This window comes from Protomyctophum parallelum (genome assembly GCF_964188405.1).
Source record: "Protomyctophum parallelum genome assembly, chromosome: 19".
In the NCBI taxonomy this organism is placed as follows: Eukaryota; Metazoa; Chordata; class Actinopteri; order Myctophiformes; family Myctophidae; genus Protomyctophum; species Protomyctophum parallelum.
Window position 1 is genome coordinate 39,990,791 of NC_139717.1, and position 27,917 is coordinate 40,018,707.

At 43.4% G+C, this 27,917-nt stretch overlaps 1 protein-coding gene across 1 annotated transcript; it reads left to right on the forward strand.

Annotated features, from left to right (window-relative positions):
• On the forward strand, positions 1 to 27,425 carry enpp5 (ectonucleotide pyrophosphatase/phosphodiesterase 5). The gene is made up of 10 exons (XM_083790624.1): positions 1 to 249; positions 2,476 to 3,361; positions 4,129 to 4,305; positions 4,824 to 5,226; positions 7,717 to 8,359; positions 22,813 to 22,922; positions 23,058 to 23,183; positions 24,192 to 24,298; positions 25,687 to 25,868; positions 27,148 to 27,425. The coding sequence occupies exons 2-10, from the start codon at positions 2,500 to 2,502 to the stop codon at positions 27,313 to 27,315; spliced, it is 2,778 nt and encodes a 925-aa protein (XP_083646750.1). The 5' UTR covers positions 1 to 249; positions 2,476 to 2,499; the 3' UTR covers positions 27,316 to 27,425.
• The last annotated feature ends 492 nt before the right edge of the window (positions 27,426 to 27,917 follow it).

Below are 27,917 nucleotides of genomic sequence, written 5' to 3' on the forward strand. Positions count from 1 at the left end.
TCGCCGTTTAGCCTTGATGATGATGCATCCTCAATGCTTCTATTGAAGCATGATCATCATGCACTTGAAAAAATATTGAAAGCACATCCTTTGGGTGTAAATTCTTATCTTCAACCATAATACATAAACCATACATAAACACAGTAGGCGGGACTTCCTTTGAGTGGAACGAGTGCGTCTGGGGCTGTTTATCTTTGTGTGCAGAGGAAGCCGAAGGCAAGTAAGACCCGTGCAGAAAAAGATAACAAGGTAGGCTTGTTGACAACGCCATCGTTTAGAGCATTTTAGAATGTGCTTGTAATGCGCTGTTATGTGCTTTTAACGTCTCCTGTCCGGAGGCTACATGCACTGCAGTCCTTTGAAAGTGACATTGTCCGTTGGCTATCTGTTTATTAACGCGTAGAGCTCGTCCAATATAGCACTTAGGCACTATAGGCTACTGACACTGACAAGCAAGTTGACTCGTTGCGTTACTGATTGCTGCTGCCGATCGCTGTATATTGTATGATCGATTGTCTGTGGCAGAGGCAGACAATGTCATCGCCCAGTTGCCAAATTTGGTATGACATAATCATTACCCCCCCCCCCCTGTCATGCATTTCTCCATTGCGATTTATTACGACTTCAACTAACAACATGTATTGGGTATAGTTCCCTCTCTATTATTGTCCTTGATTGTGTCCTGATTCTTGATATTCTATACTGGGTTGGACACTTTCAGCCTGTCGTCCTTATATTGAGCAGTTCATTATAATATATATATTGTGTGTGTGTGTGTGTGTGTGTGTGTGTGTGTGTGTGTGTGTGTGTGTGTGTTTTATTATATATTCAATAACAATAACACATAAATAAATCAAATAGGCCTATGTTTACAAACACATTTACATATAGTGACTACACCTATACAACAAGCTCACATAGGGTGACTAGATCCAAAGTGTTCATTTGAGGGAAAGAAGTATCACTTGTGTGGGACAGGACGGTACACCGTACAGGGGGCGGAGTAGCAACTTATTACTTAAAACCTTTGATTCTAGGGGCACGGTGGCACAGTTGGTAGTGCTGTCGCCTCACAGCTAGAAGGTCCTGTGTTCGATTCCCGCTGGGGACGCTGTGGGCACTGGCGGCGTGTTCCCTCCTCCGCGTCATCAGTGCCCATACCCGAGGCGGGGGTTGGCGATAGGGCCTTTCTGTGTGGAGTTTGCATGTTCTCCCCGTGTCCCCTAGAGGCCTAGGGTAGATACCCTCACAAAAACATGCCGTAATCCTGGTCTCTAAAACTACCCCCCCCTGGCCAGCCGGGGCGCCTGATGGAGGGGAAAGGAACTGGTCGGAATAACGTGTCCCTTCCTATGTCGGGCCGGGGAAATTCCCCTCTGTCGGGTGAAAAGAAGCAGCTTGGACTCCTCATGCATAGAAGGAGGCATGAGGTCAGTCCGCTGCCCCCCCAGGTTGGCAGAGGAAGTGTAGCGCCCAGGATTACATTAGATGATTGGCACTGGGTGAAAAGAAAACTGGGTTACAAAATCGTGGGATAAGAAATTTAGAAAAAGAAAAAACCCTTTGATTCTAACATGTAAACAAAATTAAATAAGAAGGTTGCCTCTTATATCCAATTTTGATTCTGGAAAGTTATGCAAATTCTGGCATATTTTCATATAATGCACAGATTACGAGCCCAATTTTTGAGCTCTGGCTCATGGACTTGACTTATTTTGGTATTCCCCTTAACACCTGAATGCAGCCTGACTACTGACCAGTAATGTAAACCAACCAGAATCTCAACTGAGAATACAGGTTCTGTTTCAAGCTCAAGTGCAGAGCCACTATTACATAGACTTCAAAGACAAGCACTTTCCTGTTGTTGTTCTGTAGCTGCTGATGCCCTTTTAGGATGACCAGAATCAAATCCAAACTGTTCATTTGAGGGACAGAAGTATTTGTGTGGAACCGGGGGGACGGGGCGGCGTTAGCAACTTATTACTCAAATGCGTTGATATCATATTCGACCATAGACCTAATAATGCCTATCATTTTATTATTAAACCCCTCTGATCTCACATTTGGTTTTAAATGCAAATTTTGGTCATGGGTAGTATGGCTGACTTGGTACCGTAGTCTAGGGGATATTTCTCATGTTATTTTAACAGACTTAATAATAGGCTACATTTTGCAGGAAAAAGGCAATGAGAGCTTTACAACAGAAAGCCAACTATTAGGGGACTATAGGGCATTTGAACACTGCTAGTCACAATGTGGAACAGGGTCTCAATTTGTGGGACGCCTGAAAAGTCCTGGCAATGAGGGACTGTCCCACGCAAAGGGGGACATCTGGTCACCCTAAGCTCACAATGTGTCATGATGCAACGCAAACTGAGCTTGTAGCTTGCCTTTGCTATTTTAGTGCCACACCATCGTGCACTGAAGTATAAAACTGTGGTTATTAACTCAGTTCACGTTTTTGTGTGATTGCAGTCACTCAACAACCGAGGCACAGTGATGAGCAGCTACTGTTCCCAGGTCTGCCTATGGGCTCTTCTCCTGCAAGCAGTCTCCATGCATTGCATGAACTACCATGGGCAACGGGGTGACGGTTTCAGGGATCGGCCCAAGCTACTGCTGGTGTCGTTCGATGGCTTCCGCTGGGACTATGTCCACCGGGTCCCCACGCCCAACTTCGGCGCGCTGATGGCTGAAGGTGTGAGGGTGGACAGGGTAGAGAACGTTTACATCACCAAAACCTTCACCAACCACTACAGCTTAGTGACGGGTCTGTATGCCGAGACGCACGGCGTCGTGGCCAATGAGATGTACGACCCGGCCCTCAACATGTCCTTCTCCATGGAGACAGACAGCATCTACAACCCTGTGTGGTGGGATCAGGCGGTGCCTCTCTGGGTGACCTACCAGAAAGCGGGAGGGCGGAGTGGAGCGGCGATGTGGCCTGGGTCCGACGTGCAGATCCACGGGACGTACCCGACCCGCTACCTCCCGTACAACGCCTCGGTGCGCTTCGAAACCCGGGTGGAGAAGATAGTCGAGTGGTTCTCCGCACCAGGGGAGGAGGCCGTGGACTTTGGCGTTCTGTACTGGGAGGAACCGGACGAGAGCGGTCACAACTGGGGGCCCGAGAGCCCCCTCATGGACGACGTTATCGCCGACATAGACGAGAAGCTCGGCTTTCTCAGGAATGAGCTGAAGAAGGCAGGGCTGTACGAGACGGTGAACCTCATCATCACCAGTGACCATGGCATGACTCAGCTGTCCCGTGATAAGATCATAGAACTGGATGAGTACGTGAGCAGAGATCTGTACACCTGGGTGGACAAGAGCCCCGTGGTGGGAATACTTCCTAAGGAAGGTACTAAAAAATGCCGTCTTTTATACATTTCAGTTTTGTTCAATAACCGGTTTACTTCAAAAGCCTGTTCCCTTCGGTAAACCAATGCAACTTTAATCTTATACTGGATGTCATGGATTGTATGTAGATGATTGACGTAAGAGCAATGATGTGATATCACAGATGACTGACATCATAGACTGGCCACACTTCCTGGCCAGTCCACTGAGCACATACACTTTTGTAGATGTTTGTAGATGTGTTCCAAATTGATAGTCCAATTAGTTTGATAATGTGTTATTCTACACAAAGTATTGCCATCAATTGCAAAGTTACCACTTTGTTTTTGACCAGCATTTGATTTGTTTATCAGTACTTCTTGCGTCAGAACAAAAATGTAATCTATGAAATAAAATAAAGACATTGGAAAAGTGCATGAGTCTCTTTGAGGAGAGCAGTCTAATATAGGATGACCAATCTGAACATTCAGGACCCTTTAAATCAACATTCACCATGAACACCTATTCACAAACGTTCATGCATGCACACATGTATTTGCAGTTATGCACCATACGGTGGGGTCGCATACAGGCAGCGAGTGATTGACAAACATCAGCCTCAGCGTTGAATTTAGACACAAAATGCATTTGTTCATGTTTTGGGCATTGGCATGTTCTACATGAACAGAATCCCGGCCAAACTGGGACATCTGGTCACCCATAAGCACTGATACATTTATGCGTTGTTGCCTGCATTTGAGTAACATTAGCCTGCATCCTTTTTTACAGGAAAGTTTGAGGAGGTGTACAGCCAGTTGGCAGATGCAAACCCTCAAATGGTGGTCTACAAGAAAGAAGACATTCCAGATCACTACCATTACAGCCATAACATCAGGATCATGCCCATTATCATTGAGGCCCAGGAGGGCTGGACAATCATGCAGAACAGAACGGACCCCTTCATGTGTACGTATCGACCCAGCAACATTGTCTTTATGCATCATCGTTGATACCACCATTGTCTTTGACACTTTGATATTACCAATATTTTTGGTAGATCAAACCTTGAAAATATTCCTAGAGTTGAACTAATGCCTTTTGTTCTGCAAGGAGATATTATGCAGGCTGTATTTAATTATTATTTTGTCCACCGATGTTGTATAATCATTAAACAAGAAGACTGCTAAATCAATTCAAATTGTATTACCGTTTAATAATATTAGGAGGACACATTCAACATTGTGTTAGGGCAACTTAGGGCGACCAATAGCTGAATGTAATGAGAAGGTCCCCGGTTCGACCCCCCCGGTCAGCTCAGTCCTCAGTATGCGAGCAGGATACTTAAACCTAACTGCTCCCCGGGTGCTGTATTAATAGAATCCACTCAATGCTCCTAATAAAACACTGACAATATAGACTATTGATTATCACTGAACAAAGGTCGATACTGTAATAGAAATAATCCATATCTTTTGAATCCCCAGTGGGGAATCACGGATACAACAACTCCCTGCCCAGCATGCACCCCGTGTTCGTGGCCCGCGGACCAGCATTCCGCCGGAGCTACATCAAGACCAACATGAGCATGGTTGACCTTTACCCTCTCATGTGCCACATCCTGTCCCTGCACCCTCTGCCCAATAATGGCTCCCTCTCCAGCGTCCAGGACCTCCTCTCCTCCCCGGAGCCCGCTCCCCCCACGCCCAGCGTCCCCGTCAGGCCCTCTGGGTCTTCCTATGCCCCCGCCATGGGCTCCATTCTCGGGCTGTTAATGGTGATCGGTTTCCTGGTGGTGTTTGTCAGACAGGTGACCATCAGACAGCTGCCCTCGCTCCCGCGCAGGAGTGGCGAGATGTCGCAGCCCCTGCTGCAGGAGAACATGCGTCTGTAAGCAAGGAAAACGATAGAAGGCACAAGAGCGAGACGACGAGAGGAGATGACCCCCACGATGGTATGTTCTGTCGAGAAGCAACCGCTAAACGACTTCCCTTGCCCCGCTACACGCCCGTTCTCCGTCCTCTTTGACCATGGGGATCTGAGAGAAAATTTAACAACTATGTCTGTGATTAGTTTTTTATTATTGTTAGTCTTTTTGGTCTTCGCCTACCTTCATAATTGTGTTTTAGGGGAGCATGTGCGGTATTTAACACGGTCTTGTTTGACCTGAGGTCAAGGGAAATGTGTTTAAAGGGTTCGTTTCACGTTACAGGCTTAATCAAGAAGAAAAACCTTACACAGGCTACGTAGTCGCTTTGCTTTGATTGTGACTTTTACTTGATTTCATCTCGTCATTAATCGTTGACACATCACTCATCATTAAAGGTCCAAAGCAGAGAGCAAAAGTTTACCCTGTAGTCCATGTAGATATTAACAACGTCTATGTGAATAGTATAGCCACTCCATTTGGTTATTTCTTTATGACGTCTCCCCGACCGATATAAAGCAGATTTGGCGTGTCGGCAGCTAGTGGTACCAAGACCTGCTGTCAGTTGTGAATGCTGCAAATTTGTCTGAAACGCTCTATAAGCATTAAGTGTGCTACAGTGTCAGGAAACGTGCCACTGGCTCTGTTGAGTCACTGCCCTTCTAGTACAGTAGAGCAGATAGGAAGAGGATACACCACATAGAATGTGAGGCTCTCAATATGCCAAACTGCTGCTGCTGCTGCTGGTGTGTGTGTGTGTGTGTGTGTGTGTGTGTGTGTGTGTGTGTGTGTGTGTGTGTGTGTGTGTGTGTGTGTGTGTGTGTGTGTGTGTGTGTGTGTGTGTGTGTGTGTGTGTGTGTGTGTGTGTGTGTGTGTGTGTGTGTGTGTGTGTGTGTGTGTGTGTGTGTGTGTGTGTGTGTGTGTGTGCGCGTCAGTCATATTACTAGCTTGCCCTTCAAGTAATTACCATTTGGCCTTTTAACTTCATGGAGTGTGTCTCTAAGATGTGCAATTGTTTGTGTCAAATAGTCTATTATGTTTGATAGATTTTGTTGGGGCAGGTGGTGTGTGGGGCATATTTCTGTATGACTATGCCTTTCATTCATATGCCGGTCATACCCATGCCATTTGTTGGTGAAATGTGACGTGCATTTGCTATTGGTCAGTATTTTGTCTTAGGGATTATAACGTTTTTGTTGATGTTTGGTTGAGATGACTTGGCATGGCTTGCGAGAGCTGTTCCCCTTATTTGCACTAACGGATAGAAGTGAAACGGAGAGAAAGGGGCAGTGGTAGGATGCTTTTAGGTCATGTACACTCTGCGTTTGTAGAAGCTTTTTGAAATAATATAAAAGATAGGTGCCTCTTCCCCCCCAAAAAAGCTTTTTAATCAGCATAATCAGAAGAGTAAAGTACAATCCATTTCTGTCAATCTTAATACTTATATTTTGTAAATTATCTTTTAGAATAATTTATTTAATTTTGTCATTAGGATTTTAGATGGATTAACTTACCTGTGCCCACAAAAGACAGACATCACTGTGATATCCTTTTTACAAAATGTAACTTCGTAAATTAAGAGCATTTATATGAGACTTACTAACTTTTCTGATAATTGTCTTATGTTAAAAGAATGGAGTGTTGTCTGGTGATTTCCCCCTTGATTTACTGAGAGAAAACAAATATATTTCATGTTTAATTTGAAACCCATGCACTGGAAGACAAAGGATAATGGATCAGGTTTATTTAAGATAATTGATTGTGGATTTGTGTTATACTAAATAACTAAACTACCTTTGCCATGTTAATGGAATGAGTCAATCAGTTCTGAAATAAAAAGGGACTTGTGTAACAGTCAAGTGCTTTGGCCTTTTTTCTGTGTGTGTGTGTGTGTGTGTGTGTGTGTGTGTGTGTGTGTGTGTGTGTGTGTGTGTGTGTGTGTGTGTGTGTGTGTGTGTGTGTGTGTGTGTGTGTGTGTGTGTGTGTGTGTGTGTGTGTGTGTGTGTGTGTGTGTGTGTGTGTGTGTCCATGTGGACATGAATAAATAGTAAAAAATGTATACTACAAACATGGCACGTGCCTATATATGCACCAGGTAGAAATATTCCATTTCCCATCCCAACATACAGAATAGAATTAATTACCAAAACGATACTTGTAGAGTGTGCATACAAAGCCTTATATTCTCTACTCATTACTCTACTCTGCATTTTCAATCAGGACAGAGTCTGCAGTCTGCACCCTGCAGGCTACAGAGCTATATAATGACCTCTACGGCGCAAACATTTACATAAATCACCTGTTAACTTCCAGGACCAAAGTTCTTTTATGAGTTATCGCAAAGAATGTGCCCATGCGCGCACTCAGTCAGTGGCAGCACGCAGGCTGGCGTGTGTCGCTCTCGTCTTGACTTTCAGTCGCTCCATACATAGGTATATACCTGACTGACCCAGGTGCGCCACTCCAGGAGGACCCGCGGACATGGAGAACATTTACGAGAAGATAGATGATGTGAACGTGTACGACACGGCGCCCATTGAGCAGCAGCGGGCCGACAGCCCTGCAGCAGCGCCGGCGGACGCAACGTACGAGAACCCGGGAGTCATTTACGAGACCCCGGCGGGTGAGGTTAAGGATGAGCCCCTGTACAGCGAGGTGCAGGTCCACGCCTCCTCGCCGGCCTACATGGACACCAGGGACGGCGACGAGGACGCGGATAAGCACAGCGACAATAAGGGGTCGTCGTCTTCTTCATCCAGCAGCGACAACGAGGAGGAACAACAGGGAGAAGCCGCAGCCGAGGCCGAAAAGGTGGAAGAGAAGGTCGAGGAGGAGGTCGCCGCCGAGCCACAGCCAGAGGTTGTCCTGGTCGAGGAGGTGGCGCCGGAGGTCAACGGTGACGGACCCGGCTCTAGGCGTTCATCCTCGGCTTCTTCTTCTTCTTCTTCATCCACTCCCGGGGACGAGTCGTACGACATCGCCCAAGGAGATCATGACGCACCTGAGCCCGAAGAAGCTGTAAACAGCCTCAAAGCTCTGGAGAATGTCACCCTGGAGGATGAGCCCAAGCAGCCTGAAATCGCTCTGTTCGTCAAGGTAAGATACAGCTGGCATGGCATCAAACAGGATATTACAGCGTAATACAGCAGAAGAACACTTTAGATTTTCATTTTTGAGCCGAATGCGAAAGAAAATAAAAGCCTGGGTGCCGAGACTAGAAGAACCCAGACAGTCTGAAACTGAAATCGCTCTGTTCGTCAAGGTAAGCAACAGCTGGCATCACAATTATTAGGCTATAGCATAAAGCATAATACAAGAACACAAGATTGTGTATAAGTTATAAGATTGTGTATAAGTTATAACGCACTATCAACTTCAGTCACATGATCACAAGTTTTTAGTTTTACACTATATTATAATGTGTGGAATTATTTTGTGCAAACTTCCCACCAATTGCAGTTACAAAAACAAGAGGAAAATGTTCAAATCTATGCATAGTCAGTGATATAACACAATGTTCTTCACAATCACATTCAATATTTATTTATGCATTTGCATCATGCTCCATGGGCAGCCCACTGGTAGGATATTAGTGTATAATATGACCTTATCTCCATCAGTGATAACAGCCTCCAGTATCATAGTCTTCGCCTCCCTCTGCCTGGCAAAGACATTTTAATGGTAGACTACATCTTGTTTTTATCTCCATTTTGCTCTTATTATTGGCTGGTGTGGTCACATTTGCTTCATGCTACATGTGGAAAGCAACAATAGCTTTGATTTCTTTCCGCTACTCCATATCGAATGGCACTACATTCTGTGTTAGTAACCCTGACCACATTAATGGGAATATCTGAACAAAACCACAAAGCTTTAGTCAAATGAATTCAACGTCTATCCATGTTAACGAGTTGATGTGTCGTGCTGCTGTAAAACCGAGCATTCATTTACAAGGATACAACCACTGACTATTACGTTCAACTCAGAGATCGCTCACTTCAAAGAGAGGTCTGTCAGTCTCAAACTTTAATGAAAATAAAAGAGGTGATACAGCTGTTGCAGTGACAGATCTTGGCAAGCTATTATAAATTTGTTTCTGGAATATGCGACTCTGGTCTGGGTTTATGCAGCGATCCCAGCTGTCTTTTCCTTTAATCCAGTGGTGGCTTGATGTAATCATTAACTATAGTTTACTTTATGGCCATAGAAACCAGGGGTGAACTCCATGCTTGAGTAAATCCAGTTGTGTGTTTTTGTGCCTTTTCTGATACAGCCCAACTGTAATCTGTGCTATCTGTAGTACATTCAGAGGTCACTTTGCTGATTGGGAAACAGAGAGTGAATCAGTGGCTTTGAGTGAGTCACATACATAGGATTGTTTCAACTCAGCAAAAGGCGCATAGTAGCTACATGTTCTATTTTTGGCTTTTGAGGAGAATGTTTAGATTACCTGTACTATTTTCAAACAAGACAGCAGGTATAGTTTCAGAAGGAGAAAGGATAGGAGAGGTAAATGACCTCAGGAACATTACACTCATGGGTCCAGAGAGTGAGAACCAAGCCATGCTATGAAAACGTCCTTTTTCTGTCAGTCAGTCCCTTCTTTTGAGAAATATAATACAAACGATTCAGGTAGAAAAGCCACAGCACAGACAACAAGACCAGAAAATAACCAAAACAGGACAAACTAGAACTGCACTCTGTCGAGTGCCTACTTGCTTGTTGCAAGTACTGTCGACCGCTACAAACTGTCAAATCTCAGCTTCTCTGTGAAGGAACGTTTAAAATGTTGAATTATTAGGTTTAGCTATTTGCTACCTACTTTATGCATGTAAAAAGTAGTATTATGAAGTATGGTATCTATAAAAGAAATACAGTTTTATCGATTTAGAATTATGCTGGATCCCTTTTTAGTTTCTCAAAGAAAAAGATAAAAGGTATATAAACATTACATACAATATGTTATCACGTATACAGTATAATTATTTTAAATTTTCAATTGCTTAAAATGTACTTAATCTTGGACTATAGTGATATTACTAAATGCCTCTGTGTATATGTAATTTGTAAATTGATTAGCGGTATACTGTGGTTACTTTGCGCCACTTTTGATGCGTATGCACCGTCCCAGCATATGACGTCAGGATATAACTGGTATAACTAGCTCTCAATGACGACGTAATATAGATGTGGATTAAAGGACCCAATGCCTTCGATGGTGACGTATATGTCGATCAGTGTCGGGTGGATTAAAGGAAATGCTTCTATGTATATGTATGTATATGTAATTTGTAAGTTGATTAGCGGTATACTGTGGTTACTTTGCGCCACTTTTGATGCGTATGCACCGTCCCAGCACTTTTGATGCGTCCCAGCATAATAATTATGCCGTCAGGGTAACTGGTATAACTAGCTCTCAATGATGACGTAATAAAGATGTGGATTAAAGGACCCAATGCCAGAGTGTAATTGGTTTTCGATGGTGACGTAGTGACGATATGTTTTAGTGTCGGGAGGATTAAAGGTAATGCTCCTACGTATGTATACAGGTATGTAATCTGGCACCACTGCCGTATCAGGCACAAGTAGTCATTACGTCATTTGCTGGGACGGTGCATACGCATCAAAAGTGCTGGGACGGTGCATACGCATCGGATAATATCGTCCTGGGCGAAACTAGTACTTGCGCAAGTAATAAACAGAAAGACAATACCATACAACAATAATATTAGGGTTCGGGAAATAACAATTCAAATATGTGTAGCAGTTTTTCATTTTCTTTGTTCTTTACGTCAGTCAGTCACTTATTATGCCCATAGATGGTCTCGTGACATCACGTGACATCATCAGGGTTGGAGATCCCTGATGTCATAGTAAATGTGACCTGCCGTCGCAATTAAGCCCATATATGGAGTTCCCTGATGTCATCAATATTGGCCAGCAACTCTACATCTGACCTCAAACTTCAAACCCTTAGAGCTCCATATATGGATATATGTCACTCAGAACCTGTTCTGATATTACATTTGTTGATCCTTCCCCATCCATCCTTCCTCTTCGATGTCTCCCTTTTGACCGATACCTGTCCATTCAAACTCTAGACGGGCCTGCCCCAAAGCTATTATTAGTACCCGATAGCTGGAACAAAACATGGTGAAGCAGCATTCCACCATTATGCACCACAAACCTGGAATAACATTCCAGGTTACATTAGAAAATCCCCAACCATAGCCGTTTTTAAGTCAAATTTAAAAACGTATTTATTTAACATTGCATATCCCAATTAACTGTGTTTCTATTAAAGGTGGGAGTATCTGTTGTAATGTAATTGTATCTATTATAATCTGTATTCCTTTTAAAGTGCACTGTTGCACTCTGTATTTGTTTTTATTCTGTAAAGCACTTTGAATTGCCTTGAGTATGAAAGGTGCTATATAAATAAAATTGCCTTGCCTTGCCTTGCCTTAGTGCCGGCCTGGCAGCCGGCGAAAACTAGAGTTCTCAACAGGCCCGAAAATGTAGGCCCGGCCCTGGTACAAACCCTGTACACTCAAGAGAATGTCCCCGCTAGCACCCGTAGATTTCCATATAGGGAGCTGACCTGTTCTGAGATTCCATATGTTGATCTGACCTCATCAAACCCTGTACACTCAAGTCATGCTCCTTATATGGCCAGTACAGAATTCATTCCATGTTGATCTGACACCCCCCCCCCCCCCAGCACAGATGAGCTGTGGATGAATAAGATACATGCTCTCTGACCTAGAAGTTTAGTTCTGAAAATGGATTATTTAATGGATCAACATACTTTATTAATGTACATTACATACAAATGCAACGTAAATATACCAGATTTAGCAAAGATGCTAATTTTCATCGGCAGTCTCGAGTGCTTTCACAGGCAGGCAGTGAAGCACATTACACTAAGAGACAAAGCATAAAACAAGAAACAAAGTGCAAGGTGTAAAGTGCATCTATATGGTTTAGCAGTGTATTTATAGGGCAATACAGGATTGAAACTAAAGTAAGGTGTGCATAAAGTGCAGTATTTCTTTCAAGTAACATGGGGGTACATTAGAGGTTAATGGCCAGTTGGGTCTTAGGGTGAGGGAGTCTGAGTGAGGCATTGTGGATCATGGAACAGTACTGGCCTACGGCTCTAACAATACAAAACAGTTTGCCCTCCAAATGATTCCGTTCATAGCCATTACATAGCCTAATCATAAGCATGGCATATGAAATATCAAGTTTTCTTAATCTTGCCAAGTCAAAATTGAGAGGGGAAAATTCATTCTTAGATTTTCCTATTCGTCCCTGAAAGAACATGACTTGTTTTTCTAATATTAAATTTAGCTGGCTTTGCAGGTCATTTCAACACATTTTCTTGATGGTGAGAATATAAAATCCAGCTGGTGGGATTTGGGAGTTGTTTAACTTTGGATAAAATGGGAAACCCGAAGGACGTTAACACCTTTTGAATAGCATGGACAGATAACGGTAGCCTACATTATGATGGATGACAGCCGTAAACAAACATGTCCTATTATCATATTAGCATATATCACCATGGTTATGATCAACATGGACTTACATACACCAGCTCACAGACCATGCATAGTGGGTGACGGGTGTACCAATAGAATGGCCCCCTTCCCTGCATACCAATCCAGCCTCTATCTGCCATTTCCAAACCCACTGAATCCAACAAGTGGGTAGGGCTGGTTTCACAACTGTTTTATGTTCAACGATTGTCATAAACCAAGCCTATATAACTATAAAAACATGGTTGAGATATGGTTCCATTGTTGCTATCGGCTTGTACGCTGACTCGCCTGCTTTCTGTGATATACTGCAGGCAGGCATGTTGAAAATGACTGTTATCACTTTGCATTAATAGTCTATTACAAATGGAAGTTCTCTTTGAGGACTAAATCATTTCATCATAAGTGGTGACCTAGAAACCTTTTAACACAATGTAGAGCCTACTTTATAGTATGTAAAAGGTATGGTGGCACTGGTAGCGTCACATATTACTGTATTAACATTTATGTAGAAATATGCAAAGGTATTGGCCAAGACTGACAACAGGCTGTATTTTATGTCTCCGAGTCTGAATATACTACTGGCAGTATTTGTGCACTCACAAAGGCTTATGGCATTTCTCATATAAAGACAGCTCTTTGGCCTCTGTAAGTGCCTGTGTCTTCATAGACTGACAAAAACTGTTATCTTCTCACACACAAGTGTAAAATGTTTGTAGTTATGAGTGGAAGGTTCAAAGAGACCCTGTTCTCTCTGCTTTAGGACAGATAATGAATGGCAGTTACTAATTGATGTATTGGGTGAATGATTAGCTGAAGTCAGTGATTTGAGCTTCCTTGTGTCTTAAGAAAAGTGGCGAAATCAAAGCCATCAAAGCCATCTTTGCTTGTTATCTGATAATAAAGAGGCATACAGAAACTATATAATGGAATACAATTTAGTTTCACTTCAAGCCTGAAGGTTTTACCGTTTATAATTATAAAACCCTTTTTAATCACTTTTGGGCACAAAAGTTTCAAAACTGTGGGGCAGCCACATAACCATAGCTTAGAGGGTAGAGAGGCCATCTGGTAATTAGAAGGTCACTAGATCACCCCTGGCTGGCCCTCCAGCATATGTGTCTAGAAGGACACTTAACCCCTAACAGCTCCTTCCCGAACGCCTTACATCGGCTGAGTGGCGTTTAAACTGAATTCCCTGCAGCATTAATTAAGGTCTAACTAAAACATATTCAGAAATACGCAAAACTAGCAAATCCACCAGCGCACTCACAGCGTGTTGCGAGACCTGCATTATCAAAATGTCTAAGATAAATGTACCAATCCAAAGCATACAAATAATACCATCACTGATATGCTGGCCTGGGTACTGAAACCTGAACACGCTGTTCGACCGATTGTCAGTGACAACTCCAGGCAAATGCAACGATTTGTGCCACGTTTTCTTTGTGTAGGCGTATACACTATACACACTATATGGGCTAGTGGCTACCACAGACATGCAAAGCAGAAATCCTGAGAGATTAGAGAAGAGTATCTATATCTATCTATCTATATAAATGTTGAACAAACAAATGCTATTTTGACAAATTACGTCGTTTATTGGACATTTTGACGGTTGATTGAATACACTTGAAGATGGGAATTAATAGGAAGACACTTAATGTTTCTGCACATTAGGCCTATATGTTTGGTGTTGCAGAGGGGTGTGGTTCAGGTGTGGTTTGTTGTCAGCTGTAAACCTTTAGTGCAGCAATAACACCTGTCATTAATCAAACTGATTGGCTATCAGATTGTAAATGGCCATTGGATTGACCCTGAAAAGGGCTGATGAGAAACAGAACTGATCCAGCCTTAATTGCTTTATTGATGTTTGAATTGAGATATTAAGTGGCTTCTGTAAAGCATGATTACAGAGTTGTCCATAAAATTCAAACTTTTTACACGTGGTTATACACAATGAAAATATAAACACATTTCTAATGTTTATAATGGGTTATAAAGCCAAGGTATAACCGCATAACATTTCATAATCATTTGTTATTGACATGTAAAATAAGCATATCATATGTTACTTACATATGGATGGTTAATGGTACTAATAACTATACAATTGTCATCATTATTTCGGCATTTATTTAGGTCTCAGTAATTAATTTGTCCTCTAGGGCTGTATGTTGGTAAGGCCACCAGGAGAGGGGGCTATTCTAATAATGGAACTATGGAAGTAGTTTGAATTGGCATCACTTTAACCTGCCCCACTTTCTGCTGCTTTTCTGATTCGGAGGATGGTGGATATAATGACTCGGAAAGACACTGTTGGCCATGGTTGAATGCTTGTATACATATAGTAATATATTCTTAAGGAAATAGTTTTTTATTGCTGGATATGAATGGTCTAGTCACTCCATACTGAGCGCAGTAACTAATTCCTTCAGTGTGTGCCACTGTGCTGTCGACAGAGGTTTTCACAGTGCGACGTGTCGCATAAAAGCCATTCAGTTGGCTTGTACGGCCGTGGGCCCGCTATAAAAACGAAAGCCAGTTTCCTGAAGTTAAAACCAAAGCCGAGCATCAATAATTCACTCAGGAATCTTCTCGTCTCCTGCTGGTGATCAAATACAACCTGCCTCAACCTGCCGGTGTGATGCACGTGCGAATACACATTAAATATGAATGCTGCTGCTGGCGCACGCATACAAGCACACACACACACACACACACACACACACAAACACATACAAATTTCATCCTGGAGTTTAACATTTCATCTACTGCTTTCAAGCATTGCCAAACATGCAAATGTTTATTGATGTGGACTTTGTGGAGTTGTGGACAGGGGGATACATATTGATTGAGGGTCCAAACAGGACATACCAATGAGGAAACGAAAGAGAGGCATCAGGCAATACATTTGGTTGGTTTAGAGAGAGAGAGAGAGAGAGAGAGAGAGAGAGAGAGAGAGAGAGAGAGAGAGAGAATGCGATATTGGGAGAGAGAGAGAGAGAGAGAGAGAGAGAGAGAGAGAGAAATGCGATATAGGGAGGAATGGAGGGACAGTCAGACATAGGGATGGAGATGGCTGAGGTGAGGGTGGGGGATAGAGAGTGTGGAGAAGGGAACAGGGAGAGGACTCCACCCCCCTGGTAGAGGCTGACACCTGTTATTCACTCAGAATCAGTGAGAGCCAAGCTCGCTCTGCTCCCCATCTGGTAGCCCAGGACCAAATCAGAGCATGTTGCTCCAACCTCTCTCACACACACATGCACTCACACACATATGACACCTGGTCCAGAACCCCGGCTACAGGAGACAAACAAGAAAAGCGCAACATCAACAAGACCTTACGGGACCGAAGACAGCAGCGCTCTAGGGACAGGTGACGAGAAATAAGTGAAACCTCCCAAACCGAACACAGAGGACCTAAAAGACGCCAGGATACCTCCCTCAGACACAAGGCGGTGCTGAACTCAGACAGAAACCAAATAGAGAGAAGTCTTTATAGGTTTTGACAGGAGGATGTAGACCTCCAGGGCTGAGATCGAGGATCTTTCAAACCGGAGCCGGTTTTGACTTTAAACCCCATAAGCAACAAGGTGCCTGTCATAGTCAGACCACCATGTCTGCCAACGGTCAGGAAAGAGACCCCGACATTGAGCTCTTTGTCAAGGTAAGGAGGAGACGAGGTTAATCTTGAAGGATGCTACTATTCGTCGTTCAACATTTTGGATAGAAAATGGACATAATTTCAGTGCTGCTGTGTGTTGTGGAAAGTCTGTGTAACTAGATAGCAGAGGTTCAGGTTTCAGAGGCACGTTCCAGTCCCAGCTGACCCGGGATTGTTGTGACAGTGATACTGCAGCTAGCTGTTGATGCTGTCAGGGCACTGCCGTGTCACTCCTATCTTGTGGGTATAGTAGCTGACAGGGTAGTAGATTGTTTTACATCTTTGCAGCACACATTGGTATTGTACTATAACCTAATATTGTTTATGCAACTTTCGGTCACTCAGACTTTCATCAGGTGTATAGCATACCCGATGAAGGCCCGGTCGACCAAATCATCTCTCTTATAAAGCTTTTATTTTGGCTATAAGTGAGGACAGTGTGTGTCTCATGTTGACTGCCTGCGCTGTCCATTGAAGTAGATATATATATAACACTACACTACACTCATACAAAACAAACTGATGCTTGCAGAGCTTCTCAAGGCCTGCTGGGAAACTCACAAATGCCTCCTTGACAACTGCCGCAGTGAGATAAAGACAGCTACTCGTCCGTTTTTATTTTTTTTACATCCTCCAAATATATCCTGCTCTGCTCTGTCAATGTAACCCGGCTTAAAAGAACAAAGCGTTAAAACAAAAGCACCGCTCTTGATGTGCTGCCTAACATGCTATGGTGCTGTGTGGATTATCTTCCCCCGGGGGGAAAGTTGTAGAGGCTGACAAAGGTAAACCGAGGCAGGTGAGGTGGATGCAGGTGGGAAAATAGGCATTGGTGCGTCTGGGATGCGCTGCCCCAATTAGCTGGCATGAGAAGGCTGGATGCAGCCAAGCAGCTCACTACTAAGGAGCAGGAGGAGATCAGTGGGGTCTCAAAGGAACCAAAATTCACTGATGATCATAACAAGGTGTGCTTGCATCACTCAGTCTCTGCCACGTATACAACTACCTGCATGCATCACACAATTCTGTGTGATAATGTGGATGCATGTTTTTGGTATAAGACTGAGTATATATGCACCAGTTTCTAAATACTTTACAAAATATATAACCACGAGTCACAACATGTATTCTGTGTTATGTGGTTATTACTTCCAAAAAATCTCTGTGAAAAATGTCGAAATAAACTATAGAATTTATGTAACCTGTATAAAGTAAACCACTGGGAAAGTGACTCATCACAATCAACTCCAATATTGGGAGAATCTGTCCACGTGTTGGTTTAGGAATGTGATCAAAACGAAAGGATCTCCATGGGGACAATAGAAAATGAGTAATTATTTGGATGAACTACTCCTTTAAGAGGATGCAAGCACTACTCAAACTTACTTCCAGTAATTTGGTGCACGGCCTAGAAAAGTAATTTTACAGTCAAAGGAATTACCAGTACCGTACTCATGTGACCTAGATAGACATCTGTATCTCCCTTGATCTCTTATCTCATAAGTGGTATGTCACCGTTAATATGGTTAACATGTTCAACAAGAAAAATGTTAAGTCTTCAAAACTCTGCCACCGATATATAAATTCATCTTTTCTCCCCTCATTCCCAGCATCTGAGTTCCAAGGATAGTATAGAGGTGGGAAGCCAAATGATGTGCGATACACAAAACACCTTTCCCCACAGAAGACGATTTATTGATTCAATTGACGTGTATTCTACGTCTGCATTATTCTGATTAGCAGGTGATGGTAGATCTCTCCAGCATTGATAAAGGAAGAGTAGATCACAAAAGGATCGAAAAGGATCGCCACCCCCTGGTATAGAGTTATAAACCTTCCAGTGGTTTCACTCAGCATCATATCAACCCGGGGTGCCATCCATGCCCCCGCTCTCTGTTCGCCCACAGGCCCAGCGGTGCCTTTGTCTTCCATGTTCTAGATGTTGATTGGCTATCATCAGCGGTTGTTGTGTATTGTGTTTCCCCAGTCTCCATTGAGAGCTGCCCCTAACAATGCACAAATAGAAGCTTTGCATCAATGGGAGGGTACTGGCATGTATACAGTCAGCTCAGCTAGTTTTGCATGGACATCTCTGCTTTCTGGCTTTTACCAGGACCATTGTCTGGCTGGCAGTTATAACAAACGCACCATGTCATGTCACTGGTAATATCAGCTGTGCTATTAGCTTTGCTTTACTTACTTAAACACATGAATCGTAGTGTTGCTGTTCTGGGCATGTCATAATAGGCGAACATTCCACAGAAACAGCAGATATACAAGCTCGTGGGGGACTGTGAAAGTTAAATTACTGTATTCTGATAGTAATCACGGGGTCTCGCTGTCTCTCCAGCTGTTTAACCTTTTTCTTTTTTTTTAATGGAACTTCATAACATGCCATAGTAACTTCTACTACTTCTTCTGCACCACAGACCTCATTTCAAACTGATATAGAACCATTTTCAACCTAGCAACCGCCAACCAGGGGTAATCACATGCTGGCTTATGTTATGGTGGAAATCTTTGTCAAAATTCAAGTTTTGCCATAGACATACAAAATATTACCAGAAATACATAAACAACACACGAAACAAGAGCTAGCCATGAATGGCCATAACATGTCTATAACTCGGAGAGTGTATACAAATGGACCCATAAGAGTCCATTTGGTTCCATTTGTACACTTAGAGTTAAGGGGCAAGAGGGTCCTTGGAAAACATTTGAGAACCACTAACCTATTAGTTGTAACAATTAGAACAAGTAATCCATAAAGTCATCAAATAAAAAGGTAATGCATTGCTCAAAAAGGGAAAAAAGTATATTCCTCACCCAACCTTCAAGTCAGGAGGCCACAGCAGGTTCCCCTTTGTCTAAAAAGCTCTGAATTGATTCAGAGCTAAACGCTCAGAAATGTTCCTTGACCAAACTTTTCTTCTTTTTCTGGCCACACAACTCTGTGGTTTATCAATTTATGATTGTGGTTTAGTATTGGCCTTAAAATATTCTCTTTCTTTCACAAACCACCACCAAACACTCGTTTTAATCCCTAAAATGGAACCCCGCCCCCTGCCTGACTCACTTCCTGTACCTTTATAGATGTTCCTGGTACCTCACTTCCTGGAAGTATTGCTATCATGCTTTTTACCCACAGCTTTTACCCACACCTTATGTTCAAAACTTGTCAACAGAAAACTATTTCCCCCCCGTGCACTACATTTCAGGGTTAAATATATGCAATCATATTTTAACCAATATATTCCCTTGTTAACAGTTATCACCCAGTAGGCCTATGTTATTTTTCATTTTCTTGCAATAGGAAATACATTTCTTCACACATCTATGTGGCAGTGTCGGCCAAGACTGTGTCATATGAGGAAGTATAAATACTTTAGTTAAGTTTAAGTCGTTAAATCAATGTATGTTCATTTTTAGTTTTTCCTCATTGGCTTCAATGCTGTACCTGTAGGCTACTTTACCAATTGTATGGAGAACCAAGTTAATGTTTAGTGCCAACTGTGACAGCTGTGTTCAGTGGTACAACATGCCCTGTAATTGTAAAGGCTGCAGTTCAAATACAGCCCGGCACCATTACATGGTGCATGCATTGTCCTGCTTCTGCTGTTTGAACCCCTGTGAAAGTTGTCATCCTGTAATACTACAATTTCCAAACTCAAATTCCCCATATCCGATACGTGTACATGTTACAAGAAGTATATCTAATTAATAATTCATCCTCTCAGGCATGATCCCCTAGGTATATGTCATGATTGAATTCTGATCTGATTTGCTCAGTCGTTGAGTGATGGTATTTAAAATGCAAAGAGTTAAAGTTCCACTTTCGCCATTATGCACTTGGTCTATATATTTGCATTTTTCCAGGATAACTTCTGCCAGTAGTTAATAATAATAGTAATAATAGTTAATGGAAGGACAATTAGTTGTGTACATATACTTGTATGGCGTTACTGTAATATTGCTGTAACAAAGAACAAGCATGCATGAACACCTCCCTGCTATGCATCAAGGTTGGTTTGGGGGTCGGACAGTCCCTGTGAGATACCAATCGCCATGTGCGGGGGGGGGGGGGGGTACTTGTACATCAAGCTGCCTCACACTATACAGAAATAGGGGACATGCCTCAGCAAGGCTTGCTTACTTACCGTATAAAGAAAAGCATCAAAATGATAGATGAACACAAAATATTGTGTGAAGTTTAAAGTGATAGGTCTGAAGCTTTTTGCTTGACGACCACTTACATAAGTTACATACCTGCCTTTGTGTTGTCATTGTGTAGGTTGAGCCTTGAACAGTGTGCCCTGGTAGTGGCCAGTGAACCAGGTAATGGAATCAGCATATATAATTCAGCCTGTCCTCTGGATCAGGTGTCAGGGCCAACCACCTTCTACTGTCCAGCCATACATTACACACAGAATCATTGTACGCAGGTAGAGAAAGAGATTCTACCCCCGTATTTATCTAATTATTTGGCCATTCATATTGACTTTATGACACATTCAATATTAAATAAGGCACTTATAGAAACTATAAGTGAAACTAATCATTAACCACATGTAGGCAAGCATTGGGTCGAAAATTCTGATCTGCAATTGAAAGATATTAGTGTAGATATTAGTGTTGAAGGAAAAAGTAGGGTGCCAATTATAGACTGGTGACTGTTCAACTGATCATTGATTATTAACCCTAACATAAAAGGTATAACCAGATAGATCTCATGTTTTGTGGTTTCCACAAGGGATTTATATTCATCTATCTGTGGATGTGCAACCCCCTCATGGCCATATTCTGTTTCCTGATTGACCCTATTAATCAGATAAAAGTCACTGATAACAGTTGGAGTAGCCTAGTTAATCAAATTATTTATTTATTTGGAAATGGTTAGAAAGCCCTCGTGTGATAGGGGCATGGTGGCACAGTTGGTAGTGCTGTCGCCTCACAGCTAGAAGGTCCTGGGTTCGATTCCCGCTCGGGGCGCTGTGGGTGCTGGCGGCGTGTTTCCTCCTCCGCGTCCCCTAGGGTAGGTACCCTCCCAAAAACATGCAGTAATCCTGGTCTCTAAACTGCCTCCCCCTGGCCAGCCGGGACGCCTGATGGAGGGGAAAGGAACTGGTTGGAATAACGTGCTCCTTCCACGCGCTACGTCCAACCAGGGAAACTCCCCCCTGTCAGGTGTAAAGGAGCAACTTGGACACTCAAGCGTGAAGGAAGAATGAGTTAAGTTCGTTGCTCTCCCTAGGTTGGCAGAGGGTGTGTAGAGCCCAGGATCACATCACAGGATGATTGACACAGGGGTGAAAAATTGGTTACAAAATCGTGGGACAAAAAAATATAAATTATAAAGTGATGTATTCCCATGCTTTTGTTCTTGCTTAAATGTAAGTCGCTCTGGATTAAGAGCGTCTGCTAAATGCCTAAATTGTAAATTGTAATTGTAAAGAAAGGGAAGTCCGCACAACAGCTCTGCTCCACCTAGCTGTTGTGCGGAGTCTGCAGACTCTTTTGAACAGTATGCGGGACTATCCCCCTTACTATTCTAGGTGTAGGTGTGCAAAATTACTTTTTTCTTCAAATGACACTCAAAGCATAACAGAACCCTCATGTGTGTATATCAATGTGGCTGGAGAGTATTACCTGGCTGGCCGAACCTGGCTTACATGTAAGGCAAATTCTAACTAATATGCAAGAATAATTTACTCAATACTCAGTGTTATTATCTGGCAGTTATCCTCAACACATTGGAGCTACACGCCTTTTTGAACATGATTCAAACCTGTTGAGTAGATATTCCAGGTAATGATTAACAGCAAGTAACTCATTCATGCCAGATATTACTATAGTACTATGAAAGTGTGATTTATAGCATATTAAAACCTGGCCTTAAGTTACCCGTAACATGGGAATGTTTGATCACATCTGGAGTATCCCAGTGTTGCACTGGCCTCTCATTGAAGCTGTCAACAACAGATACAAAAACATGCACCCCTGGCTGGTCTATTTAGGACTAGCTCCTGCCAGAGCATTCTCTCCTATGCAGTCTCAGCTTTCTTCCCGTCCAGTTTGCTGTCTCTGGACGGGGGGAGGCGGGTGGGGTACAGGGGAGGAAAAAAAAGAACTGTTTTGACTGAATTGCCTGTCTGTCTGTATTGACCTGTAAAAAGGAATAAAAACAAAGTATACATAGCTTTCTTCCAGTCCAAATATGGATGAAAGGGGGAGTAAACTACGGTCCCCCCTGGAAATGATTCTATAATGTTGGGATATAAGGAGTGCTACTGTATGTGTTGGTGCTGTATGAACTGTGGACATTGTACCGTGTGTCTGTGCAGGCTGGCAGTGATGGAGAAAGCATCGGCAACTGTCCCTTCTCCCAGCGGCTCTTCATGATCCTCTGGCTCAAAGGAGTGGTGTTCAATGTAACTACTGTTGACCTCAAGAGGTTAGGAAACCCACACGTGCGCACGCACGCACGCACACACAGTCACACAAACACACACACACACACACACACACACACACACACACACACACACTCTTGATATGGCATTATTAATTTATATTTTCTGTTTTGCAGGAAGCCAGCGGACCTTCATAACCTCGCACCAGGAACACACCCTCCCTTCCTGACCTTCAACGGAGAGGTCAAGACTGACATCAACAAGATCGAAGAGTTCCTGGAGGAGATGCTTGCTCCCCCAAAGTAAGTGTTGCAGAATTCAACACTGGGGCAGTAGGTCGCAAAAACACACATTTATACGTTTCCATGGCACAAAAGGCTGCGATGTGTATACTGTATAAGATTAAGATATATTTTAGACTGTTATCGAAACAAACAATCCACTGGCGGAACAAGTCGATACCGGGAAGAGCGCACGATCGGGTAGAGTAGAGTCATTTAATTTGCAACAATGTAATTTCACACCAATAAGATGAAACGATAAAATGAAGGAAGGATGAAAGGAGGATGATAGAAGTAACTAAGAAGGGAAGAAGAAAAGTAAAAAGAAGGATGAAAGGAATGAAAATGAAAGCAGTAGATTCCAAACAAGGGACCGCATGCTCTTGACATTTGTCAGTAACATAACCCCATAGCAAGTCACATTCACTTTCATTTCTCTCATTTAAAAGAAAAGTCAGTCACAGGGAGAGAGAGAGAGAGAGAGAGAGAGAGAGAGAGAATACACCATCACCGCCAGGCGGTCTCCATTTTATAGCCCTGCGAGTATTCTTCACGTTAACCCATTCTGAACGGGCACCCATTTTGGTGTCGGCATCATGTTATGCTTTATCTATTGAAAAATAGCAGATCTACAAGCTCATATCGCGCCACCGAGTGGCGCGATACGAGCTTGTAGGTCTGCTATTTTTGAAAAAAATCGAAGAACGACTGACATTTTTAGAATCTGATCTCAGGTCAGAATGGGTTCATCAGACCAGTAGTGTGTGTCCGGCGGAAACCTCGTATGAATCTGATCTCAGGTCAGAATGAGTTTAATAAATAGGTGCTGGTGTGTGAGAAAGGCTGTGTGGGGGCGGACGGCTGGCCGGCTCATGTGTAACTGTGTAACATGTAGAACATGCACTCTCCGGTCTGAGCACTGCTCCAGGCCCACCAGGTGTTAATGCTCTCCAGATGTGTCGGTCTGCGTCTCCTCCCTGACTCCCTGTACCCCCCCCCCCCCCCCCCCCCCCCCTTCGCTCTCCTCAGGTATCCTAAGCTGGCCGCCGTGCAGAGGGAGTCCAACACGGCCGGGAATGACATCTTCGCCAAGTTCTCGGCCTACATCAAGAACACCAAGCCTGACACCAACGGGGGTATAGGCTTCTCTCTTTCTTATATACTTCTGTGTTATCGATGCGTTGCGCATGTGCTTGCATGTGTGCTCACGCGAGGGGGGGCAAAATCACATGTAAAGTTATGGCATGATGAGGATATGAGGAATATGATATATGATATGATAATTATAGAATGAAAAAAAGAGATGGCGGGAGAGGAGTCTATATGGATCGCAGCAGAGTAGCTGAATGCATGTTGTGGTATGCCAGGTTTGGTTAATAATGGACACATGAACAATTAACAAAAAATGACACACAGTCAAGGGCATACAACAATACAACCGTCTGACCAACAGCAATCTGAGAACCCAGTGACCCAGTGACAGTGACTCTGTGGACCAGTTGCAGTTACTTTCTACCACTAGATAGCAGCAGAGTTGCGTAGATGGGGATCCAATTTGTTTGAGTTGTTTTGCTGCCACCTAGTGACGATTATACCGCATGTGCCAATAAGTCTGCAAAAACCCATTGCTCCTTTCCTCTTGCTTGCACACCAGTGGTTCTCAAAGTGGGATCTGCATGGGGGACCCCCACGGGTCCTTGAGGGGGGGTCCCCAGTAAAATGTGTTAATAATTAATATAGCACGTTTTAATATAGCTCCTCCTGTCCACATGGCCTTGGGCAAGACACTGGACCCCACACTGCCTCCAATGAGTTGGTCGGTGTGAGCTCGCCACCATTGGTGTGTGAATGTGGGAAGTGAGGACGCTGGCGTCGACTGTTCGCCACTTCACCTCCCAATGAATGAATGAACCATGCTTTGAGCACTTGGAAAAGCGCTATAAAAATTAAGTATTTTTTTTAAGTAAACCACTTTATATACTATTGGTTAAGATAATCTACGAGATCACATGCATTGTGCTATTTTCAAAATCTGAAAAGATTTACAATATTTGATAACCCAAATAGAGTATGGGGGCCCCGGCACAAAACAATTCAGATGGGGTTCTGTAGCCAAATACATTAGTTTGGAAATGAAAAACTTTGAGAATCTCTGCTGTACAGTGTGTACACACACACGCGCGCACGCGCACACGCACACGCACACGCACACGCACACGCACACGCACACACACACACACACACACACACACACACACACACACACACACACACACACACACACACACACACACACACACACACACACACACACACACACTAAAAACAGCAAAAGTAGCAGATAGACAAGCTCAAAGCGTGTCTCTTGGAGCTGCTCTTCGACCTTGCGCAATGTGCATCGGCTAAGTTGGATGCTCTTGTGTGTCGCTGTGGTGTGATCAATAGGAAGTTAATATACGATAACAAAAACACAAAAAAGTTAAAATATGGAGATTAAAAGGGTTCTCTGTCCCCTTACCTTTAGCTCTAGAGAAAGGTCTTACCCGGGCTCTGAAGAAGCTGGATGACTACCTGAACAGCACCCTGCCAGATGAGATCGATGCCGATAGCATGGAGGAGGAGAAAGGCTCTAGCAGACGCTTCCTGGATGGGGAGGAGCTCACACTGGCAGACTGTAACCTGCTGCCCAAGCTGCACATAGTCAAGGTAAGACTGGCCTATACTATAGCATATCTGGGTGAAATATACTGCTGCCTAAGCTGCACATAGTCACTGTAAGAGTGGCCTATCCTATAGCATACCTGGGTGAAATATACTGCTGTCTAAGCTGCACATAGTCAAGGTAAGAGTAGCCTATACTATAGCATACCTGGGTGAAATATACTGCTGTCTAAGCTGCACATAGTGAAGTTAATAGTAGCCTATACTATCGCATACCTGGGTGAAATATACTGCTGTCTAAGCTGCACATAGTGAAGTTAATAGTAGCCTATAGCCTACCTGAGTGAAATATACTGCTGTCTAAGCTGCACATAGTGAAGTTAATAGTAGCCTATAGCCTACCTGAGTGAAATATACTGCTGCCTAAGATGCACATACCGGTAGTCAAGGTAAAGAGTAGCCTATAGCCTACCTGGGTGAAATAGTACTGGAGTTTTGTCCAAAGGCTTGGAAAAGATAAGCACTGTAACAATGTATGTTGTGTTGGAGGTAGTGTATCAGATTATTAGTGTTAACAGAATGTAGTCATAATTGAGATACCAGTGGATTCCAGCACCAGATTTCCATAATAATAATAAGCTTTACTAAGTGCTCAGTTGCTTTACAGGGGAAAGGAATGGAAGCAAGGTGGAATAGGGGGTTAGTTGGGGACAGACCTTGTATTGAACTGTACTTTCCTGTGCCTCTGCGAATGTATTCGATCAATCAAAGCAAGGGCAGTTTTGAGGAATTGGAGGGCTCTTCTTTTGATATGCCCCATTCTTATCGCTAGTGGAGATAGCTTTAGTTTAATCCCTGTTCCCGGTTAGACTGAATTAAATACTGCACATGCATTTCCTTGGGAAATGTATGTTTGTAGAGGAAAGGAATGGAAGCAAGGTGGAATAGGGGGTTAGTTGGGGACAGACCTTGTATTGAACTGTACTTTCCTGTGCCTCTGCGAATGTATTCGATCAATCAAAGCAAGGGCAGTTTTGAGGAATTGGAGGGCTCTTCTTTTGATATGCCCCATTCTTATCGCTAGTGGAGATAGCTTTAGTTTAATCCCTGTTCCCGGTTAGACTGAATTAAATACTGCACATGCATTTCCTTGGGAAATGTATGTTTGTAGACTAGAGCTTGTAGATCGGCCATTTTTAGTATTTGTTTCTACGAAGGTGTTAATATTAGGTTTTATACGGTACAGGCCAGGGGTGCATGAGTAGCTCCGAAAAAGATTTCCTTCCTTCATTAACACGACAGTATTCTATTCTCTCTCCTATAGGTGGTGGCGAAGAAGTACCGCAACTACGACATTCCCTCCGAGCTGACAGGCGTGTGGCGCTATCTGAAGAACGCCTACGCGCGCGACGAGTTCACCAACACGTGCGCCGCCGACGCGGAGATGGAGCTCGCCTACAAGGACGTGGCCAAGAGGCTGGCCATTAAGTAGCCCAGCGAGCAAAACAAACAAACTGTCACCATATCACACCTCTTCTTACCGACCAACAAAAAAGCACCCATGTCCAATGACAATTTTTGGTTCCGTTCAAAATATGTCCACTGTAATGAATGAATCAAGGGAGCAAGTTCATAAATCCCCAGGCCCCTCTGTGCAGCCGACTACGCGTTCTTCAGCGGTGGGAACGAGGGGGGGGTTCCTGGATACGGTCAAAACACATTACAGCTTCTGAAATAGGTCATTGAATAAGAGCAGCATTACATTCTGAATGCATCTTTTAAACAAACACGAAGAGCACTTCATTTATCTTCTCTGGCAATCCTTCACCCGCGAGCATCAGGGAAACTAGTTGATATTTTGGGATATCCAGATTCAGATCTGTGGCCCTAGTGTGGGTTTGTGCTTGGAAGGATTCTAATGAGAGCCTTTCACTCAAAACATGGAATTGTCTGTCCAGCTTTGCATCTCACAACACCTCTCCCCCGCTCACAGCCAAACGTTTCACCTGCTGTTGGTGCAACGTCCAGTCGCTTCGTTATTTATTCCCAAACATGCAGAACCTCTAGCCCATTCTGACCTGAGATCAGATTCAT

Bases quoted from the DNA above. Each gene is read 5' to 3' on its own strand.
- enpp5 (XM_083790624.1), top strand. From the start codon at position 2,500: ATGAGCAGCTACTGTTCCCAGGTCTGCCTATGGGCTCTTCTCCTGCAA. The intron at 5,227-7,716 runs GTAAGCAAGGAA...TGACTGACCCAG, and splicing joins CTGCAGGAGAACATGCGTCT to GTGCGCCACTCCAGGAGGAC. The intron at 22,923-23,057 runs GTTAGGAAACCC...TCTGTTTTGCAG, and splicing joins ACTACTGTTGACCTCAAGAG to GAAGCCAGCGGACCTTCATA.